Here is a 27,796-nt window from a genome sequence, read left to right on the forward strand (position 1 = left end):
AGGAGCATGTTTACCGCAGGGTTGCCTGCTAGTGGTCTGTTCACTCAGAACGGTGGTAGGGAGGGGAAGGGAATGTGTTTATATTCCTGACCTGAACTTTACATAAAGAAAAATAATCATACGAATATATGGATAGTCTATTTAAAGTTCTAATTACCTAATTTAGACTGCCCTTATTTTATCCCTGAGTATAGTAACTCAAAATAAGTTCATTCTAGATTTCAATCACACATCAGCAAGAATTCTACAGGCCATTTGAACAAACTCACTATTCCTCAAAATTAAGAGATCTATAGTGATTACCCAACTAAATTAATGTAACATGTTAAGCAAGGAAAAGTGGGAAACTCTCTAATAAATTACAGGTTTTCTAGTTTGGGCATTCATCCCTTTCCACATTGAGGAGAGTGGGGGGGGGGAGCTGAGGAATATGAAGGGAGAGGGAGTTAAAAGACATAGCAGCTGAATAAGTCCAAAGAGTATTTATTTATTTATTTTATTCTATTTGTATTCTGCCCTCCCTGCACCAGCAGGCTCAGTAGATAATGGAGACTGATGCTTTCCATAAGAACAGTGTTCATTAAATGTCTGGACTTAGCCAACTATTCAGAGTGAACAGCTAGGCCTCACGGACCATCATATCCAATTTTGCACAGCTATTCAACATTAAGTGCATCAACATAAGCGAAACCTACCTATCTGCCAGGAATGTTTTAAAGAATCTGCATTTTATGCATGAATAATTTGCACTATAGCAGTTAGAGTACTGGCCAGAACCTGAACAACCTGGGTTTAAATCCCAACTAGCCACAAAGCTCATTTGGTAATCTTGGGCCAATCAGTCTCTCAAAGCCTAAAGTCAACCTAGAGACTCCAGCTGGTGCAGAACACCCACCACATCTCATTGATTATCAGGCGCTGGCAGAATTTGGAAAGTATTCCCGTTCTGCAGTCACTCCACTGGCTATCCAGCCGTTACTGGGCTCAATTCAAGGTTCTGTCTATCACATTCAAAGACCTTTATGGCCTTGGCCCTTCATATCTACAAGGCCACCTCTCTCCCTATGTTCATGGCAGCTTTGCTCATCTGAACAGAGCCTTCTGCAGGTGCCACTTTGCACATGAGCAAAATCAACAGCAGCAACACGAGCGTTCTCCATCATGGCCTCCACTTATGGAATGGCCTGTGTGAACAGGTCAGGAAATCTCCCACAGTTGATTTTAATAACAACAACAACAACATTCGATTTATATACCGCCTTACAGGACAACTTAATGCCCACTCAGAGAGGTTTACAAAATATGTCATTATTATCCCCACAACAAAACACCCTGTGAGGTGGGCGGGGCTGAGAGAGCTCCACTGTGACTAGCCCCAGGTCACCTAGCTGGCTTCAAGTGGAGGAGTGGGGAATCAAACCTGGCTCTCCAGATTAGAGTTCCGCACTCTTAACCACAACACCAAACTGGTTCTCTATACAAAACTGATTGATTCAGGAGGGACTTTTACTCAGATTAGGGCATTGGTGTAAGAAATGGCTCAGAGAGATCCTTTGATAAAACGACAGGTACTCTTGGGTATTGTCTGTTGATGCAGATATGCTCCTACTAGATAATTTACATGTCATTATATATGCCATGTTCAATTACTTTGTGCTTTGTTTTGGCAATGTTTCATCTCTGTATTCAGATTTATGTTTGTCTGCAAATTTATGCTTGTTTTCAAATTTCCACAACCCATACCCTATTGCATTGTATACTGAATGTCCTTGACGTTGATTGTATTGACTTGCACTGTTTAATCCACCCTGAGTCCCAGTGAGAACAGCATATTATAAATAAAAATAAATGTTTCAAAATAAAATAAGCTATCTCACAGGGTTGTTGTGAGGACAAAAGGGAAGAAACCATGTATGCTGCTCTGATTGTTTTCAACTCACAGTGTTTTCACAAATCACATTAGGAACAATTTTTAGTTTGGAATGTGTCACTTATGAACGTTGTTCATATAACACAGAATGCAAAAGAGAGGTGATTTCTCAATCCAGTGTTCCTTATAACCAACACAGTCTTTATATTCACAATATAGAGATAAGAAATGTAAAAGCACTTTGGTGTAAAAAATATATATAAAACTAAAATTCAGTATCAATCCATCTTTAGAGACACATTAAACTGATCCAGGATGTCACGAATCTCCATTGATAACCCGGCATCAAAAATATGAAGATTTATTCCCTGAAGTCAACCTGGAAAACGTCATCTGAACATCTCACAAAGAGAGATTGCAGGGGCGGAGGGGGAAGCATAGGAGAAAAAGAGCAGGTAGACCGTACTAATTTGCAATTCCCTATATTCCCTGGATTCTGGTTGCACTCCTTCATATTCAGGAACAAGTGCAATACAAAGCAACGATACTCTGAAAGCTATTCCTGAGAATCAAATGCTTAAAAGAAGAAAAGTTACACAACCCAGTGAATTGCAGGGGTGCAAAAGTGTCCTACTTGACTCAGTCTCTATCAACACAACTGAAAGAGGATAGTTTTAGATGGGCAGCCATGTTGGTCTGCAATAGCACAGCAGGATTTGAATCCAGTAGCATGTCAGAGACCAACAAGATTTTAAGGGTATACGCTTTTGAGAGTTAGAGAGCTTCTTTATTCAGACTACTCATGTCTGAAGAAGGGAGCTCTGACTATCGAAAGCTTACACCCTGAAAACCTTGTTGGTCTCTAAGGTGCCACTGGCCAACTGAAAGAGAAATGATTTTTACTTTAACATATCAGTCAGATGTTTTGGCAGTCTCTTCTGAAGAGGTAGAATCAAAGAAATGCAACCAAACCCAATCATGTACTGTGCACCAAACAAGCAATTGTTAAGTAGACATAAAAACAACAAAGCTTCCTGGGCAATCCACTACCAAACTTTTCACTCTGCATATGTTAATTTGTTTCAAACAAAGAGGATGCTTCATACATCCCAAACAAAGGGATGCTAAAAAGGATACAGACCATTGGTACAGTCATCTTCCACTCATTAGGCTCTTTTATTTTGGTCTACATTGTGACCTTCCAACCTACTGAAGTTCACTAATATGCCTTAGTCCAGTACAAGGGAAGTACCCAATATGATTTCTGTATAAACAGTAACTATAAAGTTAAGAGTATGATTTGCATTTTGACTTTTTTTACACTAGGCTAAACCTTTACCATATAATCCAGTGTGACAGACAGAGCAAATGTGGTGGAGTGGCTAGAATAACAGAGTAGGAACTGGGCAAGTCAAGTTCATTTTTTTGCTGTGCCATGGAATTTTGCTGGATGAACTTGGGCCAGTCACACACTCACAGCCTAAACTCTCTCACAAGGTTGTTGTGAGGAAAAAATGGAGTAGACAAGAATGATGTAAACTGCTTTGGGTCCCCATTGGGGAGAAAGGTGGAGGTATAAATAAAATAAAATAATCAGACTTGGCTATAGACCACAATGCAAAAGTTAAAAGCAATTCCCATCACATTTAATCTGAGCAATCCTTGCAGTCCAATGTTATCATCTCCATATTGCTGATGGAAAACTGTAGCTGAGAGAACATTGGTTTGACTAAGATCATGCACTGAGGTTGTGTCCGAAATGAGGTTTCATCTCTGGACTTCCCAATTCACTTTCTTAGGCAGTAAGCTACACTATTTCACTATGTACCTGGGCCACCTGGTGAAGAGTGACTGACTATGATAGAGATGTGAAGGTCCAGGAAAAAAAAACGGAAAATTTTCAGGAAAAAAGATTTGATTCATTTTTTCTGACGACTTTTTCTGCATTGGAAAAACTGGGAAATTTGGGGAAGCATGGAAAACAAACTCCTGTGAACTATTTTCTCTTCTTAAGACAAGCATTTTCTCACTCAAAATATGTAGTATGAAACATTTTTCAGGTGGGTTGGACTGCTGTAAAACAGCATAAGTAGCACATTAAAGACCAAGAAGATTTTCAGGGTAAAAGCTTTCGAGAGTCAAAACTCCTTTCATCAGATCTGATAAAGATATCTGATGAAGAGAGTTTTGACTCTCAAAAGCTTATACCCTGAAAATCTTCTAGGTCTTTAAGGTGCCACTGGAAAGAGACTTTTTTCAATTTTTCCAGTGGAAATCTTGGGGGAACCACTGAAAAATCTCCTTTGAACTATTTGCTGTTTTGGAAAGAGTGAAATGCTTTTAAGGCAAGATTTTACTCAAAAGGTATAGTATGAAAATTTGATAATCTACATTATTTGATCATGATAATTCCTATCTATAGAATATATACAACATATTGTCAGGAATATGTTTATTGTTTAAAGGGATTAGTCTTAAAGGTGCTACTGGACTCTGCTATTTTGCTACTGCAGACTAACATGGCTAACTCCTCCGGATCTTTCCTCATTTTTGATATCTGAAAGGTATGAAGAAATAAACATTGAAGGTAGAAAATAACTGCATAGTAAGCAAAATTGTATTATTTTGACAGTTTCATTTACTAAGCAATTTGTTCCCAACCTTTAATTTGTATCTTTTTCTCACCTTTCAGTATCAAAAATTAGGATACATATTCTCCACTACCATAGGGTGCAGAATTTTGCAATTCTTTCTCGATTACTGGGTATATCTGTAGTTTCTCTTATAGAAAACTGACAGTGCAATCCTAACAGTTACTTCAGTAATCAATGGGCTTAGTCTGGAGTAATGCTGTTTATGATTGCACTGTGAAAAGTTATATTTTTAAATGTCATAAATATGCCAAATAATATTCTTTTATGGAGCAAGTTATAAATTAACATTTAATGTTGTTAAATGTTGTCACCATATGTTGTCACCACAGTAAGTCTTAGTTTGAAAGGACAGTATTGCATATAGATGTCAATTCCCCCGCCCCCAAATTTCATTTTTTTCTGAAAAAAACTCCCCCTCATGTTTTCAAAAATGTCCAGAATTTTACGTTTCTAGACTGTGACCTGAACATAATAGCATCCTTTGCACTCTTTCTTATAGTAGGCTTGCTGGCATTTCCATATATATTCTACGCTACATCAGCACTGTATCAGGAGGCTGGCAATGTCATGAAAACACAAGAGTAGGTAACCATAAAGAAAGGAAGCTTCAGGGAAGAGTGTAAAGTGATGTCAAACCCCAGGCTTGATCAATGTACTCAACTGACCCTTGAGTCAATGAAAGATTATACTGCCATTCAGCCTGTCAACAACGACAGAAGTATCTAGGGTATATCTTTAAAATTAATTAAGCAAGATAATCCCTCCATATTTTTTCTTCTTTTCAGCAGGATCAGGTAGCCTAATCTGAAGCACAGAAATTCAGCACACCTGGAGGTATCACAGAATAAGAAGGATAAATAAAGCAAGTTTTCCTGGAGTTGTCCTACAATCATAAATAAAAGAGCCAGGGGCACTGTAAAGACTAAAATTTATTCCAAGATACACATTTGTGAGTCAGGGCTCACTTCATCAGATGTTTGAAGTGTACATCCATTAAGCAGGTACAGTTATACAAAAAGTTGAAAACAACAGAAAGAGGTAAGAAGGCATTACAAAAAGAGGCCAGTTTCACACAAATGTGAAATATCAGGAGAAGGGAGACTGGACAATACAGAAATGCAGACAAGAGAAGGGAACTAGATTTTTAAAAGCATGCAAAAGAAATACGGAAAGGAAGAAGGTGAAGACACAAAAAGAGAAAAAAACGTAACAGTTTAAAAACATAACAAACATGGTTGCAAAACCTCAGATGTATTCCACCAGTGATGCTCAGTGTAAAATTTATTATTTTACCAGATTAACTATAATCAAAATGTCACATTCTAGGTTTGTTCTAGACTCCAGCAGACAGAAAAAGACATGGGACTAACTCACAAGAAACTTATTTATACTGTGAGAGATGCTTTATACATTCTTTTTTAAAAAGCGCATGCATAAAAGTGTAACTGAGACAAAAACTGGCCACAGTTTCCTGCTGTGTGCACATCCTGTGGCAAACCAAGGTTTGCTGTCATGTAATGTTCAAAATGGCTTAAGGGACAATCAGGTTTAGCATCTTCTTTGTGGGCTCTGGCAGTACAACCTGGGTCTACAACTATTAAAAGTAATCTACCCCCATTAGAAAATGCCATAGCCCTGTGATCACACCATATTAACCATGGTACACGGAATTTTTCCCAGTGGGAAACAGGGTAGGTAAAAAAGGATCAATTACTGATACAGTTAATTGGGAAACAGGATTTAGGACACCAACCAGGCTGCTCCTAATGGGTCTAGCAGAAACAGTACTGCATGGCTTGTGATTCCTGGCTTGGCATTCCAGGAAACATCTCAGCAAATGGATGATTGTGGGGTTAGTGATGAGACTATTTTGCTGTGGTCACGGGATACGTGCTACGGAAAACATGATGGAGCCCTAACGTTGCCTGGTCAGGATATTGATTTACACCTGTACTGCCTTTCAGTCCAGCCAGGCCCCCAAAGCAGTATGGAACAATAAAAATCCATTTAAAAGGTATTATAATGTGATAAGATAATAGAGATACATGGGGGAGGAGGACAGCAGTTATAAAGACTGAGGATAAGAGAGCAAGAAGTTGGATGCCCAAGAGGAAGGCTTCTTTGAAACAGGAAGAGTAACAGCAATAAAGAACACCTTTTGACACACATCAAACTCTTTCATTCCACTCAGTGCTTTTGGCTTCCAGGACAGATGTTGTTGTGATTGCAGGACTCAAACCTCATCCTGGTTCAACTCCTTTTCCTTAGACTTTTAAAGCCGCAGCCAACCAGCAATCCGGACATGCTCACAAGACGACTTTAGTACGCTAATAAAAATGCACTTGGACCAGCCGACTAAGGCCATTAAGGAAGACCGCGTGTATGAATCCTTACTCTAAAGCAGATTGGCTTCGACCGAGGAGTGGATTAAGATTTCTGTGGAAAGCGGGGGAGCAGAAACTTACTTGAGCAGTTTGGGTGAGATAGAAAGGCAAAGGGGGGAATGTTTGAGAGCTGCCGTTTTTTGCTTTCTGCTCCAACATACTCTCATTCTGAAAGCACTTCGGGGAGCCCTTAACCTTCGGGCGAAAGTTTGCGGAGTGCCCCGTAGCGTCAAGAGCTCCGGTCCAAAGTCAGCGCGCCTGTCCCAAGCGCTTCCGAGCACTTCTCCCCGCGCCGCCACAGCCTTGTAAGCCGCCTCTTTCCCTCTACCCGGTTTCTGCCCGACGCTCTGGCCCTCCTTTCGGGAACCTTCCCCTCCGGAATAGCGACGCGGGCTGGCTCCAGTCCCTGCCCCGAGTCGGCGGCGCTGCCACTGAAAACCACCGCGAAGGGCCCGGGGGGGGGGGAAGGGGGGCTCGCCCTACCTTCGAAGAAGCGCTGCAGAGCCTCCGTCTCGTCCACCACCTCCATGGCTGTGCCATGCACCGAGCGACCGGGCTAGTAGCCGAGCCCGCAGGGGGGCATCCTCCCGCCCAGGGCGCCCCCGCGGCGCGCACCTCGAGGCGGCTTCGCTCGGGTCCTCGGGCAGGCGGCGAGGGGAGTTTGGGCGCCCCCGAGTCTGTCCGCCTCAGGCGCGCTCTTCCCGGGGGCACTCGCTCCGGGCTGCGCCGGCGAGCGCTGCACATCGGCCTCTACCACGCCGCTCGGGACGAAACTTGGGCTTCTGCCGCGCTCCGGCCCCCCAGCCGCTCCCCTCGCGCCCTCCCCTTCGGGCCTCCGCTCCTCCTCCTGCCGCTACCGCCTCCAGGGCCCCTGCCCTCTACCGGCCGGAGCCCGCACGACACGAATGCCCCGGCCGGGGCAAGCTCGAGGGAGCCTCGTGGCCCGCCTCAGAGAGCAAGGGCACAGCTCTCTCCTCGAGCCTAGCTGTCGAAGGCAGGCAGGCAGGCAGGCAGGCGGAAATTCCACGGGTGGTGACCTCGGCTTCTGTTGAGTTTCTGCCTGTTTATCTCATAATTTGAAAGGTAACGGGTCGTGTTCTCCTCCTTGTATTGAGGAGGTTTCTTCGGATGCAGAGCGCTCCAAGGGGTCATCATAGGGCTCAGGTTGGCGTTACCGACACTAAGCAGAAGTTCAACAGGTGATGATCTCCCTAGTTTGTATTTGTTTATAGTCTGCCTTTCTCACTGAAACTCAAGGCGCATTACATAGTGTAAAAATATGAAGAAAAGCAGAGACATTTTAAAAATACCATAGGGTATGTGTTGCAGAAATCTGAGAAGAAGCATAAATTCAAATACAGGAATGCAGAGATTGCTCTTGCTGAAACAAAACATGACATATTAAGTTTGGCATGACATATTAAACGGGACATCAACAGCCAGTTCTCTACTAGTGGAGGCAGAACCTATTTACACTGCTAAAAACACAGAAAGAAACTTGCCCAAAGTTATTGTTTGTTTGTTGGACTCTTATATAAAAATTTTATTTATTTTATTTGACACCATCTATATCCTGCCCTTCTCCCAAATGGGGACCCAAAGCAGCTTACGTTATTCTCCTTTCTCACAACAACCCTGTGAAGTTAGACTGAGAGAGTGAGACTGGCCCAAGGTCACCCAGAGGGCTTCCGTGGCAGAATGGAGAATTGAATCTGGGTCTTCTAGATACTAGTTTTTCACTCTAGCCACTACACCACGCTGGCTCTTCATTGTGTATATTGAATTACTCACACAGTGCTACATGTTTCTTTCTTAAATTGTGTCAAACTGGCTATCATGAGAATGAAAAGATATGCAAGATATCTCTCCTGATATGCAAAACTGGTAAAAGCATTTTCCAGTACAGTTCAAGGCTACCCACACTATATCTTGCTGAAAAACTTATGAGTGGTTGTGATGCATCTGAATGAATACACTGACAACTAGCATTGTCCCAATAAAACAGGTGGGAAGGAGGACCTACAGATTCCAGTTTCCTAGCGACTACTGACATTCTGGCAAAGAATGCAGAATGGCATGGGCAAGATAGACCTTGGTCTCGTCTGGTAATGAAAGAGCATATACTCTGGATCAATTCACACAGGTTAGTTATGTATAACTAGCTTGTCAAAGATCCTAAGTAAGCACTCTTGCTTTGAAAAACGTCAGTGACCACAAAGGACTCTGTTGTTTTTTAAACCCACCCCTGCAGTTAAGAAAAAAAGTCATGCTCTTTCCATCTCTGCATCTTTCCATTTCACCTGTGCAGAGTAGAAGAATAATGACAGTTCAGAATCACTTCATACCCAATGTGCCTCTGTTTGCCATACTGAGCATACTTTTGTCAGGAAACTACATAACTCAAATTTTCATGGGTTCATTTTTTGTAAGAGTAAGTGCCATCTTGAAGTTTATTCTCTCCAAAAGAGATGCATTCCCCTAGGAAGGAGGGTCACATATTGCTGTGAAAAAATTATTTCTCCCTTTTCGTGGCATGGTGCTTGTCAAGGAAGCAATTGCCGTTCTACATGTACATACAGTTTAAAGAAGAAACTTAGGAAGCAATCGCTAGCAGATCTACTCAGAAGTAAGTCTCATGGTATTCAGTGGGGCTTACTCCTAGGAAAGTGCCTTTAGGATTGGATCCTTAAAACCTTGAATGAACTTTTGTTCAATAAAGAAGGAAACCAGTGGAAAAGTGTTGAAAATAATCTAGGTTTGTGCAAAGTGGTTGCAATGGGGAAGAATCTTAGCAGCTCTGAATAGGATTAAGGAGATCCAAAATGTGGTAAGTGTTCAACTCAGACCAGAGCAACTTGGATTGAAATTCCTTCTTAGCCACAAAGCTCAATGAGAAACTTAGGAAAATCTCTGTTGCTTACCCTAACCTACTCCTGAAACTGTTGTGAGGATAAAATGTGATAACCTCATTTTAGTTTTCCTGAGTATTTTGGAGACTAATATATTTAAAATTAATATGACTGATAAATTTAAAAAATACAGGCGGGCCCAAGAATGGAAAATTGTCTGCAAAGATTACTGCAAACAATAAAAGAGAGTCTTGAAGAGGGACAGCATAGGGAAAACTGGTATGTAATGCAGCAAATGAGTAAATCTGAGAGGAACTGAAGAAAAACTAGACTGTGGGAGGAGAGGGTTGGGGAGGCAGTGATAGTGCTGATCCTAATGAAGGAAATGAAAAGGGGGGGGGAGCTTTGGAGGAAAGACAGGAAGTTCTGTTTGAGCATGAACAGGCTGGAATTTCAGCTCCTCACCATAACATGCCTATCGGTATGACAGACAGAAAGTTGAGCGTGAGCTCCTTTATTGCCAAGAGCCTTGGAGTGTGCAGAGCATCTTTGTTCACAGAGACACATTGTGCCTCCCTTTCAGTGGAGACCAGGCCAACCAGTGTCAGGACAAAGGGCAGGTTTTGCTCATCCCATAGTGGCATCCCCAAGTGCAGCGCTTTTTCTCACAGGAGTGAATGACAGCCTTTCACATAATGCAAGGGGCTAAGCTTGACCACTGCATCCCTAGTGATCCTATAGACACAGGACAGCTCCACCCCACTTGCATTTTATTCCACAAAAAGCAGTGCATGTTTAGAAGTGAAATAATTCCTATTTACGTATACCCCCATTTTGTTTCTTATTCTTGCTGATTACAAAGAATCGGAACCCAGGAATGAACTTTTCCTTTGTGAACAGAACTGTCACATTTGATGGGGATGAAGGGTGGCCAGGACCATTCCAGTCCCTCCCCAACCATCATACCATCCCTCGTCCCTGCACTCATTCCTGAAGCAGGTGTGCTTACCTGGCAGCAATGGATAACGGCACAGCAAGAAGATTGAGAGGCTTGCTTCTATCCCTCCATCTCCTGTCGATCATGAGGCCTTTGCTGTAAACACCATGAGGAATAGTTCCAGGCTTGCTTTTCCAAGCCTGTCCTTCCCTTCTCTGGATTACTTAAAAAAAATAAACAGCCTCTAGACCAGTTATTGTCTAGCATCTTTTCTGGCCTCATGGTTCTGTGAATCTAAGCGCACATAGTAAATTTGCTATCTTTCACATTTTGCTTTGGTTTTCTTTACCATCTCTTTTTATTGTTTTTTTCCAATTATTGTAAGTCAAAGACATAAACTATGTGCTTAAAAATCTCTCTAAATTGTGCTGAAATTAAAAGTTTGGGCTGATAAGCCAATCAATTCATATAGGAGACAAGAGTATCCTCTTCACTGATGTTGGTGGCACTGAGTGGACTGGTTGTGATGCTCCGCAACAAAGGATTCGAGCCAAATTATATTGTAAGGACCCACTGAACTCAATTTCTTTCCTTAAGCAAGGTCATTTTGGAAGCATGGAAATAAAATGAGTTTAAACAAATGTAGGATACCAATTATGCTGGCATGGGGGGCTTCTTGTATTTAATTCAATAACAACAAAAATTATATGTAGAACATATTGGAAACCCACCATTGATTATTCAAGAATTGTGCATCTTTTGTCAGACAGATATATTTAAATATATATTTCCAGAAGCTTAAATGGAATGCCTGGAGACTTAGATTTAACCTGTGTTCTTAAAACATGTCAACTTTCACCCCTTTTTCTTCTGCACAGGGTAGGGAGAGGATTAATGTTTGTATTTTTCTCCAGATGTGCTTACAATCAATAATAATGCCTCAAACACACACATATACACACATAGTACAGTATCTAAATGAAGTTACAGTTATCTGACCACAGTTAACCAAAGGCAGAGCCCCTGCCAGGCAAAGACTGTGGGCCCATTCTCTTCTGGGCAGATAAAGCACACAATGAGGTTTTGTCCAGTTGCACAAACCAATTCAGAAGGGCAGATTCTCTTATATATATAAATATATTTTTCTCTCTAGCACAGCTGTGCAGTGACCAATTCTTCTCCAGGGAGGGGTGAGAGAAAGGGAGGGGGCTGAGGTTTAGGGAGAGTAATAGGGCTATTCTTTCAGGGTTGGAAAGCAAAAGCTCAACAGCCTTTTTCACCCTCTCCCCCCCCCACTTCTATTAACACAATTGTTATTTTTTACCCTTTCCTTTCCTCTCCTCTCCCCTCATCTTTTATAAAGACACACTTCAGGCAGTCTGGGAGGAAGCAAAAACATTTTTGTTCATTTATGCTTGCTACAGATATGAATTCAATGCTACCATATCCAAACATTTCCCTAAATCAGTAATAGGGGATATAGCAGCTGGTTTCTGGTCTCTTTCCAGGACTATGAACCAAAGTCTTTCATTATAAAACACCCCTTATTACAGAAAGAGCAACATACGCATTACTGTTCAGGATCATATAAATTTCCTAAAATGGAAACCTGTTATCTTTTTCTTGGGGCTATTTAGTAAAGAGCTGTGTCAAAAGTCTTTAAAAGTCCATGCATACGATGTTCATTGTATCATCTTCATTATAGGGGTGAGAGAAACTGTCAAAAATACTTAGCATGTAGGATATCTGTTCTTCCCATTTTTCTCAAAGCATTCCAAAAGGTTGATGCAATGTGCCTTCTTTTTGTAAAAAACATACGTATTCTTCCTCAATAAGATTTGTTCTTTTCTAAGTTTTTACCTTAAATCATTCTTTCCACCATTTTAATCAAGGCAGAAACTAAGTTAACAGGTTTGTACTTTTCTGGATCATCTCCAAGTTCTTTTAAATAAATAAAGAAATATCCTTGGCTGCCTTCTGATTCTCTGATAAGGAGGCTCATGTTAGTGACCAGTTATATGTTTTAGTCTACAAAATCAATTTCCCAGACTCTTAGCTGACTGCCATTCAACCCTGGTAAATTCTTTTTAATTTGTAGTTTTGGTATGAAACTTTTTTTACAGAGCAACTTCATAACTTTGCTTAGTGCGTTAACCATCAATACATCTAATTTGCCCTGACCTGGATAGCACAGGCAAGCCCAATCTCTTCAGAGCTCAGAAGCTAAGCAGGCTCAGCCTTAGCTTCTGAGCTAAGGCAAGAGACTAACAGCCACTTCTGTTAGTCTCTTGCCTTTAAAACTCCAGCAGGGGTTGTCATAAATCAGCTATGACTTGATGGCACTTTCCACCATCCACATCTAATTCTCAACACACTCTCCCTCTCTGGAGGTTTTTTTTAAAAAACTCAAATGATAAAAGGAGTGTCTGTAGCTTTAAAAACAGATTCTAGTCTTGATTTCTGTCAGAAAAATCAGTGGGTGGGGCCTTTTCTGTGGCTGTTTTGGTCTTTGAAGGAGGACTCATTGGAGCCAGGCCTGGCAGCAGCCACCAGATGACTTTCTTCCACCCAACTTGCATGACTCACCCAGGCCTGGCTGTTTGCTACTGTTCCCACAAAAGTTAGTGTGGTGTAGTGGTTAGAGTTTCAGACTAGGACTTTAAAATCCCCATTCTGCTTTGGAAACTCATTGGATTACCTCTGGCCAGCTACATATTCTTAGCCTATCTTACCTCACAGGCAGGAGGAGACTGACCGTTAAGAGCACCATGATGCCTCCCAGTGTGCCAATGGCCTTTCCCCCAACCTCGTTTGGGTCAGCCCTGTGACAGAAGAGCTGGGCCCAGCCTGTCTGAGCTCTGCACAAATTAGCAGCACCCAGCCCACCTTCAGTGAGACTGGGGAGGCAGCAAGTTACCTACCCAAACACCATGTGGAGAAGTTCCTGGACGAAAGGAAGGAGGCAGCACTTGACTCAGCTTGCTTGATCAAAGCACAAGGCAAAGGGGATGGCACCTGGCTTAGCCTGCCCAAGCCCCGTGCAAGGCAAGAGGAGGGAGATTGTGCTTGGCTTGGTCTGCCTGAGTCCTGCAGGAGGTGATATGAAGGAGGCAGAGGTGCGTGGCACAGCCTATCTCAGAGAGGCAGCACCTGGCCTGCCCTATACAATGGCAGTCTTTCCAGAGGTGAGAAATTGGCGCTGTTAGCAGTCAGATGCTCTTTATACTAAGAGGGCAGTTTATGGATGGAATATCATAAACTCCCTTTCCTCAAAATGGGATGCAGTTTGGTGAGGTAGTTAAGAGTGGCAGGACTCTAATCTGGGGAACTGGATTTGATTTCCAACTCCTCTGAAGCCAGCTGGGTGACTTTGGGTCAGTCACAGCTTCTCAGAGCTCCCTCAGGCCCACCCACCTCACAGGGTGATTGTTGTGAGGATAATAACAACACACTTTGTAAATTGCTCTAAGTGGGCATTAAGTTGTCCTGAAAGGCAGTATATAAATTGAACGTTATTATTATTATTCATATATCATAAGTGCAAGGCATTGCCTGACCCGGAGCTGATGCTAGCCGGTAGGAGCCTGGAAAAATACCAGAGTGTGAGCCAGAGCAGCTGACTTACTGATGCCCCTTCATGCTCCGGAGAGAGATGCATAACCTAGAACAATGAGCCTCCACGAAAGTTCCCAAATAATTTTGTCAACGCTTGATCTCATTTCCCCATACCTACTTACCCTAATCAAGCTATTCAACAAACTTGGTAGCTTTTCCCATCTGGTGCTTAAAGGGTCATCAAACATTTTTTCACCTATAGTCTACTTCAGATAGTAACCATCAAACCTCTCCCAACATACTGTCCAACCTCTGGACAACCCATTAAGTTATTGTTTGGAGGGCAAAGACCTTAGCTTGCCAAAGGCGCATTTTACCCTATAAATGGGCTTCCTAGCTACCAATTAGTGTGTGTGTGTCTTAAGACCTATCATACACCTCCAAATCCATTTGGACCTCTTCTCTTTGTCATGAAACACTGCCAGTTTTGTGGCTGTCTTCATGGACTTCTTTTGTCTAAACTGGTAATTATTGGCCTCCCTAAACTGCTTTCTCCCCCTTTCCTCCATGATTTTCTAGGAAGCCTTGTATGCATGTTGTGTGTGATTTTTGTATGTTTGCCATTTTATTTCTCTTTTAATAAAAAACCCTTTCATGTTGAACATCTACCTGACTTATCTGAGAGTTCTCTAAGGGAATAATGCCCATAAATAGGGCTTTTTTCTGGGAAAAGAGGTGGTAAAACTCAGTGGGTTGCCCTTGGAGAAAATGGTCACATGGCTGGTGGCCCCACCCCTTGATCTCCAGACAGAGGGGAGTTTAGATTGTCCTCCACACTGCAACACAGAGGGCAATTTAAACTCCCCCCTGTCTGGAGATCAGGGGGCGGGGCCACCAGCCATGTGACCATTTTCAAGAGGTTCCGGAACTCCATTACACCACGTTCCAGCTGAAAAAAAAGCCCTGCCCATAAACATAGATGGAGAATCCCAGTTACCCCCTCTCGCTTGTCTCCTTAAAGCTAATTCCCCCAACAAATAATAATAATAACATTCAATTTATATATCACCCTTCAGGACAACTTAATGCCCACTCAGAGCAGTTTACAAAGTATGTTATTATTATCTCCACAACAATCACCCTGTGAGGTGGGTGGGGCTGAAAGAGCTCCGGAGAGATGTGACTGATCCAAGGTCACCCACCTGGCTTCAAGTGGAGGAGTAGGGAATCAAACCCAGCTCTCCAGATTAGATTCCCATCGCTCTTAACCACTAAACCAAACAAACCGCCCATTTGGGAACTGTGCTGAGCCAATGGGTTAGGCAGACTGTCCCTTCCTTCCTTCCTTCCTTCGAGAGGGTGGAGCAGGGCCCCTTTCCTCCTTTTGGCAACAAGGCCATGGTGGGCTGGAGGAGGGGACCTTTTCCAAGGTTTTTGAGTCCTAGTCTGTTTTTGCTCATAGGTTTGATGTGAAGATGAGAGGAGAATGATGCAAGCAGCTTCGGGTCCCCATTGTGGACAAAAGCAATGAAGTAAATACATAAAAATAAACCTGGAGGGGAGGGGAGGGGCTAATAAATATTAGGTTGGTGGGTGGGTGCAAAGGGGAGAAGCAAGCAGGGAAAGGTTGCCAGGAGGACAGAAAGAGAAAATAGTGTGGAGAAGGGGACATGGGGAAGATGAGGTGCACTTCACAAGTCCTTGCCGGTTCTCCACGGTGTAACTGAGCCCGGCCCGGTGAGCAGCACCATGCAACTGGATCATAGTTTTCCTGTATAGAGTAGGGTTGGCAGGTCCCTTTACCCTCCTGTCAAGAAGGGGGGATACCTGGCTCTCACCTCCTTCTTCTCCTCTGTATGTTGTACTCATGTGCGCATAGCGTGTTCGGCTCTGTGCCTGCGAGGTGACGTCAGTTCCGGTGACAGCACTTCTGGTGATGTTACCGTGCAGGTGCAGGAGTGCTAGGCTTGCCATTCCCCTGCCCGGGGTGGGGGATCCCCTGCTCCCAACTCCTCCCCCTGCCCCACTTACCTAGCCAGCGGGGGGCGCACCCTCCAGGGCGCTCCCCAGTGGCTCGGCGCACCCATGGGCAGTGCAGCGGGCCCCTGCGCCCTGCCACAGCGTGCTACCATGCCCCACAATGGGTCTGTTTTGGACTAAATTGGGCCCATGGGAGGGATTCAGCCTCCTTGCCAAGAACAGGCGCTCTCTCAGGCTGCCCTTTGACCCACGTGATGATGTAACTTCCCAGAAGTGACATCATCATGCATGCCGAAGATAGAGACTCGGCACTTTGCAGGGTAAGTGCCAGGGTCACAGTCTCCCGCTGGGGGACTCACAGGACCTGGCAACCATAAGGAGTGCACGTGTGCTTCACAGTAGGCTGATTTTGGTCTCAAACAGGCCCAATTTGGCCTGTTTGGGGCCCAAATCGGCCTGTGGCAAAGCATGGGAGTGCTCTTGGGATGGCGTGATGGTGTCAGTGATGTTGTTGTGTAGCCCCAGGAGCACGCCCGGGAGGCCTGTTCCATGCCTTCCTCCCCCGCCAGCCAAGTAAGTGGGGGTGGAGGGTGAAAGCAGGGGATCCCCTGCCCCCACCAGGGAAATGGCATCCATAGAGGCTGCCAGGGTGAGAAAAGGAGGGTAAGCTAAAGTAAGGGGGGAAGATAAAGGTAAGTTAGCTGGTGGATGGGAAGGAAAGAAGGAGGCAGGAAAAGGAGAGAGACTATGAGAGCTTTAAAGGATGGGGAAGATAAAATAGTGGAAGAGAAAAAAATGAAATGGCTCCTGCAAGTTCTTGTGCATTCCTGTTTGTCAATATATTTAATTCTCAACATGGCCAAATCTATTAATAGTTAAATTGAGAGACTGGAACCATAAACAAACAATATATATCTTTCTGCAAACCAAAGAACAGCCCCAGGTTTCCAGAAAAATCTGAAATCTAAACAAATAACACATTGGAAGGTAAAATAAAATAGTAACAAAAATAATAGAAGCAGCACCTCTGACTTTAAGAAATGAATGCCCCCAGTGGCTGTTGCCAGCCTGCAAGCCTTGGTTTCTATCAGTGAAAGATGGGGAGACACCCTTTCCAGGGCCCTTCCCAGGGATATTTTAGTCTTTAAGATAGGACTCACCAAGGGCAGGCCCAGCAGCAACCAAAGAGCAACTTTCTACCATTCAACTTGCACAACTCACCTAGGGCCGGCTGCTCACTACTCAGGGTTGCTAGCCTCCAGGTAGTGGCTGGAGATCTCCCAAAATTACAACTGGTCTCCAGGCCACAGAGATCAGTTCACCTGGAGAAAATGGCTACTTTGGGGGGTGGACTCTATGGAATTATATCATGCCACAGTCCTTTCCCTCCCTGAACCCCACTTTCTCCAGGTTTCACGCCCCAGATCTCCAGGAATTTCCCAACTTGGAGCTGGCAACCCTGTCACTATTGGTCAATAGCAGCTGCCCACAAAAACAAATGGGGTGTAGTGGTTGGAAAGTCAGACTAGGATCTGGGAAACCCAGGTTCAAATCCCCATTATCCCATGGAAAATCACTAGGTCACGTCATGTGTGCTCAGCTAACCTACCTCACAGCGTTGTGAGGATAAAACAGAGGAGAAGACAATTACGTAAGCTTCTTTGGGTCCCCATTATGGAAAAAGATGGGGTATAAATGAAATAAATAAATAACAGGCATAGTTGAAGATGGGTGCAGATAAAGGTTGCTTGGTGGTGGGAAGGAGAAAAGAAAGCAGGGAAAGCTGAGAATATGGGGGCTTCAAGGAGGAGGAAAAAGGAAATAGTGTAGAGAGGGCCAGTTTTGTATAGTGGTTAAGAGTGCAGGATTCTAATCTGGAGAACCGGATTTGATTCCTCACTCCTCCAGTTGAAGCCAGCTGGGTGACCTTGGGTCAGTCACAGCTTCTAGCTCTCTCAGCCCCACCCACCTCACAGGGTGTTTGTTGTTGTGGGGATAATAATAACACTTAGTAAACCACTGTGAGTGGGTGTTAAGTTATTCTGAAGGGCAGTATATAAATCGAATGTTGTTGTTGTTATATGGGGGAAAGTGAGGTGCCTCTGCAAATCCTTGCAGGTTTTCCAGTGTGCAACTGCACCTGACCTGATCAGCACTAGGCAACTGGGCCCAGCCCAGCCCAGCGACTGACACCATGCAACATGCAAGTTTTTATTGTATGTAGTGTTTTAAATTTTATTGTAATATTTTATCTGCTTTTATGTGTTTTTATGTAAATTAAAATGTTGTGCTGTGCCTTGAGCCCGCTCGGCGGGGAGGGCGGTCTAAAAATCTAATATAATAAAATAAAAATAAAAAACTCAACCAGAATTTTCTTGGGAAGAGGCTACTGGGTGTGGGGGGAAGGGAAAACGGGGAGATAAATGTGGACTGGCTAATGATTGGGAAGGAAGCAGGAAAAGTTGAGAGGCTATGGGGGCTTTCAGGGAAGGAAAAGAGGTAATATTGGGGATGGGATAATGAGATGCCCCCTCAAGTCCTTGCAAGACCCCCACTTGTTTTACTGCCTAGGCAGAAGCATATATTACAGATAAAACTAAGGGCTTTCCAGGATAATGCATTATCCTTTCCAGGATAATGCAGGATAATGCATTATCCTTTATGCATTATCCTGTATAATGGACTTGTCTCTTTTTATATAACACAAGATATTACTCCGATAAGAAAGAAAGAAATACAAGGACATGAAAAATAAGAACTCTGGCTACAGTCTAGTAGAATTGGAACTGCTTAGGAGACATACCGATTTCAATTTTTCTGAAGTATGACAGAAGTAGAACCAGATTGTTGAGCCAGGAATATGAGAGTTCGAGGTTTACAGAGCCCAGAAATGTCAAAAAATCTTTGTTTGTCAATTCAGTAAGCTATTCAATGTCTTTGTATGAATGTAACCACACCAGCTTCTTTATTTTCACAAAACTGTTTTTCAAATAATGAATGGCAGGGAAGGAGCATTGTTTGATGATTTGATATGGCAGTAGGTAGCTTTGGTACTTTGAATTCTCATGTCATTTATCCCCAGGTCATTGGCTTTTAATAGTTGTTATTGCAACACAAATCACGTAAGATACAACCAAGACTGCCTCTTCCTGAATGACTATGCCAACCATTTTCCAGGTGCGTGGGTGGATGTGTGTGTGTGTGTGTGTGAGTGTGTGTGTGTGAGAGAGAGAGAGAGAGAGAGAGAGAGAGAGAGAGAATAAATAAACCCTTCCTCAAGGTTCACCTTGTATGACTGAATCCTATTGGTGTCAGGAACAGTTTACTGTACTCCTGGACTGATTGACCCACCCTTATCATATTGTATTCTCTGCTGGTGCCAAATGTAACACTTCTGTTTACAGAACTGTTGCCAAGGATTAAACAGAAGGCTCCTGCAGGTGTCTTGGGGGAAGGGGGAAAGAGAGAGAATGTTTAAGAAGATCCTATGTGTAGCCTGCAAGCATTCACCATCAACATGGATTATATGAAACCAGGCACAATGACCCAGCACATCTAGCTATTTTCATTCTTAGGGACTCCGTTCAGATATCACAAACAAACTTCTGTTTAACAAGCAGAAACTGTTTAATGGTCTTGCATGTATGATCTTGCCCCCCTCCCCTCCCTTGCTGCAGGATCTTCCCAGTTCTGAAGGGGGCTGGACAAAATTGGAGATGGTTTCTTCTTTGCAAGAAGGGATTCTATTCCATGGTTTGATATTCCATTAAAATCCCAGTTTGTGGGGGTGGGGAAGGGGGAATAAATACCAATCTGTTGAGTTAATGACACACTGGAATTAATTTGAATACTTCAGAAATCAGAAAGTATTCAATCTCTCTCTCTCAGTAAAGCTTAGGAGTCTTTCCTCTATTGAACAAGCAGACTGTATGGTATTGGATAAAGTCTCAAAGTCGTACATTTTGATGACAACTTTACGTATGTAACTATCTGTTAGCTTGGAATAAAGCTAGCTGTCACCATGGTGTCTATTTAATCATTTCATGCATTCTAAAAAGCTGAGGACGGTATATATAGGTGGAATATATCCCCGTAATAACACTGTGAGATAAATCAGTCAGTGATTAGTCCAAGATAACCCACGTCTTCTTGGCTGAACAGGGGTTTAAACCCAGGTTTCCTAAATACACATAGGTCTGTTAAATAGATTTCATTGCCTTTCTTCTTCCTTCTCTCTGGTCAGTCTTCCAGGTTTTTATCCCTGTATTCTACAAAATCTCCTCTACTCTAACATTGCTGCATTTCTTACATCCAATAAGTGGTTATTGGAGAAGCTCCCCAGCCAGATGTGCAGCATGCCAGCTGCAAGAAATTCAGGTGGCTAGTGAAAGAGTCAAAGCAAACTGAAAATCCATCTTTGAGAATCTTTTGTTCTCTATTCTATGGAAACAGAAGATGTAATAAAGTCAGATTTTCCAAAGCTTCATTTATGAGCAGATTGCAGTCAAGCAATGCTGCAGGCAATGTTGGTAGGAAGAAGGAAAGCAGGACCAAAAGTTTAGGGAGGGGACAGCAATAGCACAGCTCAACTAGATAAGAACCAAGAGCCAAGCCACAAGTGACACCTGACACAGGTTGGACACTTGTCAGCTTCCCTCAAGTTTTGATGGGAAATGTAGGCATCCTGGTCTTGCAGCTGTAATGGAGAGCCAAGCTGTAAAACCAGGACGCCTACATTTCCCATCAAAACTTGAGGTAAGCTGACAAGTGTCCAACCTGTGTCAGGCGTCACTTGTGGCTTGGCTCCAAGCCTCAACATTTTCTTCAGAATTTTGTCAGGAACCATCAAAGAAAGAGAGATAGATCCTTCTTCAGCAGTGACAAAGGAACTGAGAGAGGGATGCACTGTCTTCCCTTTTATAGGTGTTTTGGATAGGAAACTGCGCCAAAGGGTGGGAGAGCACTTCATGCTGTCAGGAGTTTTAGAATGTCTGTGGCTAGCCTGAGCATTCACAGTTCCCATGTCTGCCTGCACAGAAGACAGGATGATGAACACATGGGGTCTTAGCAGAACAGTGGCACAGAGAAGGCTGCCAGGGATTGTTTGCAGATATGCAAAGTGGTCAAATAGTGGTCACCTTCAATTAGTGGTCACCTTCAATTAGTTTTTATGAGAGCCAATTCACCCTTTCTGCATGTACTTTCTGCATGTACATTGGCACATTGTTTAAAATTGTAAAGTGTGAAGGAAAGATACGTATACGTTATTAAACTGTCTAGGGACATGGACAGGAGCTTACTTACCTGTTTTGTTTTGGGTCAGGAATTCCTCTCTTCAAATTTCTGGGGAAACAGAACATTTTAGACCAAAATTTTGGGAGTATTTTTGATTTGGGGATGCAACTGGAGGTGGAGTGGCATGGGAGGAGGGGGAGAAAGAGCATACACTCCAGCTGGCTCAGATTGCCAATGCTGCTGTGTCCCTTTAAATGCTTCACAGGCCAGGTCTACCTCCCAAGAACTTTAAGGTCTTTAAATGGCCATGGTAGCATCAGTGCTGTGGCCCAGCTGGGGCACACTCCATCTCTCTTCCTCCTGCTGCACAACTTCTGCTACCTTGGGAGGGGAAAGTGGGTGCATAATTTTTTAAAAAAATTTTTTGGGCCCAGACCCAAAAAATGTCCCTGAAATGGATTTCCCGAATGGTTATCAAAACTCCTCTAAAATTTCAAGATAATGGCATTCATGCCCTTCCTGGAACAAAATGAAAACAATATTTTTTTGAAGTACAGACCCCTAGTTCTCACTATATGGAATTTAGTGTTATAAATACTGAGAGGATGGGCATAAAAAAGAAATTATTTGTGAATGACGAAGTAAACTGGCACTTGGGAACAGCTTAGCAGGTCCTTTTTCGTGACTGCTTGATGGCGGATGACTGCCATCAGGGCTATCTGCACATGTGATTTTTCTCTTTCTACTGTATTTAAATATTCAGATGAATATGAAAAGAGGTAATAATATATGTAGCTGGCAATTGCATGCATATGTGGTGTTCCTAGCTCTTGAATGAAATATATGCAGTCATCTTATGTGACCACCTGTTTCTGAGTTTAATGTAATTTCCTCTATAGAACCATGTTTCACATCAAAGCTTGGTCACATTTAAAGTGGTCCTGAGAGTGAAACTCAGGGTTGCTTAACAGAAGAATGCTAAACAGAAGAATTTAACCGACCAGCATGGACTTTCAACAGAGGTAAAATCTTCCATATACTGCAGTTTTATCCATGCCTCTACTGCAGCAATTCATTTTCTGGGCTTAGCATGAATCCTCCTATTAATCTATATAAACTGATGCCTTTGTGGTAGCTTGATGGGAGTCTTCTTTCTCTCCTCTGTAAGGAAATGTCTTCCATTAGTAATTCATTAACTGAAAAAAGCTCTCCCAGTACATTCAATACATTTTAGACAGAGTGAAGAAATGCCTGGTGAGATGTTCTAGCAAGTTTGTTCAGTACATGTGGAAGATGACAGTTCCAGGAGCAGGATATGTTCCGTTTTAAGATCGTCCATTCAAACATCAGCCTGCAAACTGGCGCTGATCAACAGGTTGCTTTCTGCCAGTCTGCAGACAGGAAACCGGTTCAGCCCCAGGGTGACTTTCCCTTCCTCAAGCGGAAAAGCAATGCGCACTGCTCACTGCTCGCCCACCGCCCCCCAGACACAAATTTACTTAAGCAGAAAGACCCACTGGAGTCTAACAAAACGGAAGGGAAAAAAAATAGGCAGCCCTGTTTGTTCATCAAACATCATTGCATTGGGGCCCAGAAGTTTTTGATATGAACAGAGATTTTTTTCTTTGTACTCAGAATCATTTAACCTGATTAAATCTGCATAATGCATCCTCAGCTTTATTTCAAGAGTATTACAATATGCAGGCTTGGGCTTTCCATTATGCATTTATGTCACTCTTCACTGCCCCTTCTTTTTGTGCTTAAATACCCAACCTGAAGAAGAGTTCTGGTGAACTCAAAAGCTTCTCACTATCTTGTGATATTTTAGTAGGTCTTAATAAAGGTGTTACGGTACTGTTGCTTTTGGATTATAACCAAATAGATGTCCATCTCACAAGAGAGATCTACAATTTATACCTGAGATGACATCTATGCCTAGGTAAATCTGACAAAATTTGGGGTAGGGTGTGAGCTTTTGTGAGCCACAGCACTCTTCTTCAGATATTTCTTCAGGTGTTCAAAGAAGTGCACTGTGGCTCATAAAAACTCATACCTTACCACAAGTCTTATGGATGCTACTGGACTCTTGCTCTTTTCTACTGCTACAGACAGACTAACACAGCTACCCATCTTGATCTATGTAAATCTGCTAAAAAAATAATGGCCTGGCATCCTGAAAATAATGCTAGGATAAAAGTAAGCATATTCAATGCTTAAATAAAGATTTCCCATATATCTGGTTCATGGTGACTAAATTGTATTTTCACAAGTGATGCTAAGAACAGTTCTTGAATCGTCTGTGCTTTAAACCAAACAAAAAGCTATATTGATCAGAATGTAGATTTTTTTTTAAAGCACCTTACTCTTCCACTCTGTGCTGCTTGAACCTGCAGAAAAAACACATGGAAGTTCTCTTAGCAACATTTGTGACATTGAGGTTCTGAGTTCCAGGCAGTCTCTTAACTCAAGCACAATCATGCATGGACGAAGAGCAGTAAAAGGAAAGAGCACCACCTGGTTGCAAGAAATAATAACGTTCAGCATATCTCAATTCTTCACTATTCTGTTGCTCAGCTATCTCAATAATTCAACTGTTCTATTGATGTGATAGCCACGTCACAACATTGCAGTTTTTGTTAACTGGGAAAACTGTCACAGGCAAAGCCACTGTAAGAGTGCAAAAAATATTTTCAATTTCAAGCACTGGATTGTGTCTGTGTTGGTCTGTGGGAACAGCATATGCTGGGGATGAGTAAATAGGTGACACCTGTTGCTTCATATCCTGCTCTGGGCTTTCTGGAGGCATCTAGTTGACCGTTGCTGGAAAAAAGATACCAGAATAGATGCGGTTTTGGTCTGATCTAGCAGGGCTGTTCTTGTGTTCTTAATATGGAATGGCCTGCCTGAGGAGGCCAGGAAAGCTCCCACTCTCCAGGCTTTCTGCACATTATGCAAAACTTAATTATCCAGGAGGGCTTCTGTGCTATTTCTTATGACCAAGTCCTATAATCTGGATAGGAATCTTTGATGGGGAGGGGAACAATATGCTATGCTATTGGATACTGTATACTGATGCAGATATGGTCCACTAGGGAGGTTCCATGTTGCTTAACATGCCATGTAAATTTGTTATGAGTAGTTTCAAAAAGATTTCATCTCTATGCTTGATTTTCTGCTTATTTTCAGATTCTCTGCTCTTGTACCCTACTGCATGTTTCACTGAATGTCCTAACTGTTGTTCATTATTGTACTTGCCCAGTGAATGTCCTACCTGTTGATTGTATTGTATTTCACTTGCACTGTGTAATTGACCTTGGATTTCGGTGAGAAAGGTGGACTATAAATAAATAAAATAAATAAAATAAATTTCTGCTGTGAAAAAAATAGATTTGTTGATTTAATTGCATCTTTTGGTATTATCACTAACCTACGTAATAGTATATTATAATTATCGTTGGGTTAAGGATTGTTCTATATTTCTTTTTTTTTTTAAAAAGTTTTTTATTGGGTTAGACCATTATTATTTTTACATTACATTCAATTTTCCCCTAATTTTTCGTTTCTAACCCCCTCCCTTTCCCCCCCTTTTGTTGACTTCCAACAGCTTTCCCACCCTCTGTCCCTTTTCCCTTACTTCTATTAAATTCCTCTGTCTAAAACAAATATACATTCTCCATTATATTAAGCAGTACATCTTTAACTCCTTTACTTATTATACACCCAAACTGTACGTCTTTAGATAAACAATTTATCCCATTTTCCAGTTTTGAATATTTCTATATATCATAAACCTATATATCATAAACCATAAAAATTTCCCACATTCAAATCAAACAATTTGATTTGTTCTCTATATATTACTCATTTCATCTTTTTATGGTAATTCTATATAACTCATCACATAATCAATCAATTTAGCTCTTCTATGCATTCAGTTTGGTGCATATAAATCTTATCAAAGAAAGAAAATATTGTTAATTACTCAATCCTCATGTTTAAACCTTACCATTAATTATTCTCTATCAATATTCTATCAATTAACCTTTACATATCTATATATATCTCAATCAATTAATCTAACTGCTTATAAATTCACATTTCTCTTCCTCCCCCGGTAAAGTCACCCCTCTCTTTTATACTTTTATTATACTTCAATAGTTCTCAAACTGCCACAGTTTTCCTCCCACCTCCCACTTCTTCTCCAGATATTGTTTCAGCTTCTCCCAGTCTGTGTTAAACTGCCCTGAGTCCAGATCTCTCAGTTTTCTTGTCATCTTGTCCATTTCAGCCATATACAGCAATTTGTAGATCCAATCTTCAATAGTTGGCACTTCTTGTACTTTCCATTTCTGCGCATACAAAAGTCTAGCTGCTGCAGTCATATAAAATATCAACGTCCTATGATGGGCTGGAATTCCCTCCATTCCCAAGTTTAGCAGCAGGAGTTCTGGGTTCTTATTTATTTGAAACTGTAAAATTTCACTCATTTCTCTTATTATTTCCCCCCAGAACTGCCTAGCTACCTCACACGACCACCACATGTGATAGAGGGAGCCCTCATGCTTCCTGCATTTCCAGCATTTATTAGAAGTATTCAAGTTCCCTAGCGCAATCTTCTTTGGTGTCATGTACCAACGATAGATCATTTTGTAAATGTTCTCTTTAATATTAGTACATGTCGTTGTCTTCATTGTAGTTTTCCACAAGTATTCCCATGCCTCCATTGTTATTTCTTTATTGAAATTTATAGCCCATTTCACCATCTGTGTTTTAACTATCTCATCCTCAGTATACCATTTCAACAGTACTTGGTATACCTTGGATATTCTTTTCTTGTCTTCTTTAAGAAGGGTCTGCTCTAGTTCCGAGTTCTCTGTTCGTATGCCCCCTTTTGCAGAGTCCGAGTTGTATAAGTCTCTGATCTGTCTATACTGGAACCAATCATAGTTAGGTGATAGTTCCTCTTGCGTCTTTATTCTAAGTTTAGATACTTCAATTTTAGTTATATCTTTGTATGTTAAACATTGTTGTTCATTATCAACAGCTCTCGGGTCTATCACCTCATACGGAACCACCCACAAGGGAGTTCCTTCTTGTAGGTAAGTTCTGTACTTCTTCCAGATTGTATATAAACTTCTCCTTACAAAATGATGCAGGAACATCGAGTTGACCTTTACTTTGTCATGCCATAGGTATGCGTGCCATCCAAAAATTTTTTTATATCCCTCTAGGGCTAATAGTTTCTTATTCTTTAGTGTCATCCACTCTTTTAACCAAACTAGGCAGATTGCATCATGATAAAGTCTCAGGTTGGGCAGTTGCATTCCGCCTCTTTCCTTTGCATCTTGTAAAACTTTCACTTTCACTCGAGGCTTCTTGCCTGCCCAAACAAAATCTGATATCTTCCTCTGCCATTTTTCAAATTGTTTAGAGTCTCTGATGATTGGTATTGTCTGTAGCAAAAACATTACTCTTGGTAGCACATTCATCTTAACTGCTGCAATCCTACCCAGCCATGACAAGTTCAATCTATTCCATTTGATCAAATCTCTCTCTATCTGAGTCCATAATTTTTCATAATTATTCTTGAACAAATCTATATTTTTTGCAGTCAGCTCAACTCCCAAGTATTTCACCTTACTAGTTACTTCACAATCCGTTGTTTCCATTAACAATTGTTGTTTCTGCTTAGTCATGTTTTTGCATAATATCTTTGACTTCTTTTTGTTAATGAAAAAACCTGCCAAGTCACCAAACTCCTTGATCTTATCTATCACTTTTGGCATGTTCTCCAATGGATCTTCTACAATTAACATTATGTCATCTGCAAATGCTCTGACCTTATATGAATAGTCCTTTATTTTTATTCCTCGTATTTCCTCATCTTGTCGTATTTGTATCATCAGAATCTCCAATACTAAAATGAACAACAATGGAGATAACGGGCAACCTTGTCTTGTTCCTTTACTAATCGTCAATTTCTTAGTCAGTTCATCATTCACTACAATTGCTGCAGTCTGGTCTCTATAAATTTCTTTAATTGCTCTGATGAATCTTTCTCCCAGTTGTAGCTTTTCCATAGTGGCAAACAAAAAGTCCCAGTTTAAATTGTCAAACGCTTTTTCAGCGTCCACAAAGAAGAAACCAACCTCTTTATCACAACGCTTGTCATAGTATTCAATAGCATTAATCACTGTCCTTAAATTGTCTCTTATTTGTCTGTCTGGCAAAAAGCCTGCTTGTTCCTCCTCTATAGCTTCCGAGAGCCACCCCTTCAGTCTCTCCGCCAATATCTTCGCAAAAATTTTATAATCGTTGTTAAGTAATGATAT

At 42.0% G+C, this 27,796-nt stretch overlaps 1 protein-coding gene across 2 annotated transcripts in view; it reads right to left on the bottom strand.

Moving 5' to 3' along the window:
• The window catches only part of MYRF (myelin regulatory factor), a 163,872-nt gene extending 156,217 nt beyond the window's left edge, over window positions 1-7,655 (bottom strand). For both annotated transcript variants that reach the window (XM_054972972.1, XM_054972970.1), the window contains exon 1: window positions 7,392-7,655. In XM_054972972.1, the coding sequence (XP_054828947.1) occupies window positions 7,392-7,437 (46 nt within the window). In that variant the 5' untranslated portion in view covers window positions 7,438-7,655. The remainder of the gene's footprint in view (window positions 1-7,391) is intronic.
• Between the last annotated feature and the right edge of the window lie 20,141 nt (window positions 7,656-27,796).

The sequence above is a fragment of the Eublepharis macularius genome, chromosome 2, assembly GCF_028583425.1.
Source record: "Eublepharis macularius isolate TG4126 chromosome 2, MPM_Emac_v1.0, whole genome shotgun sequence".
NCBI lineage: Eukaryota > Metazoa > Chordata > Lepidosauria > Squamata > Eublepharidae > Eublepharis > Eublepharis macularius.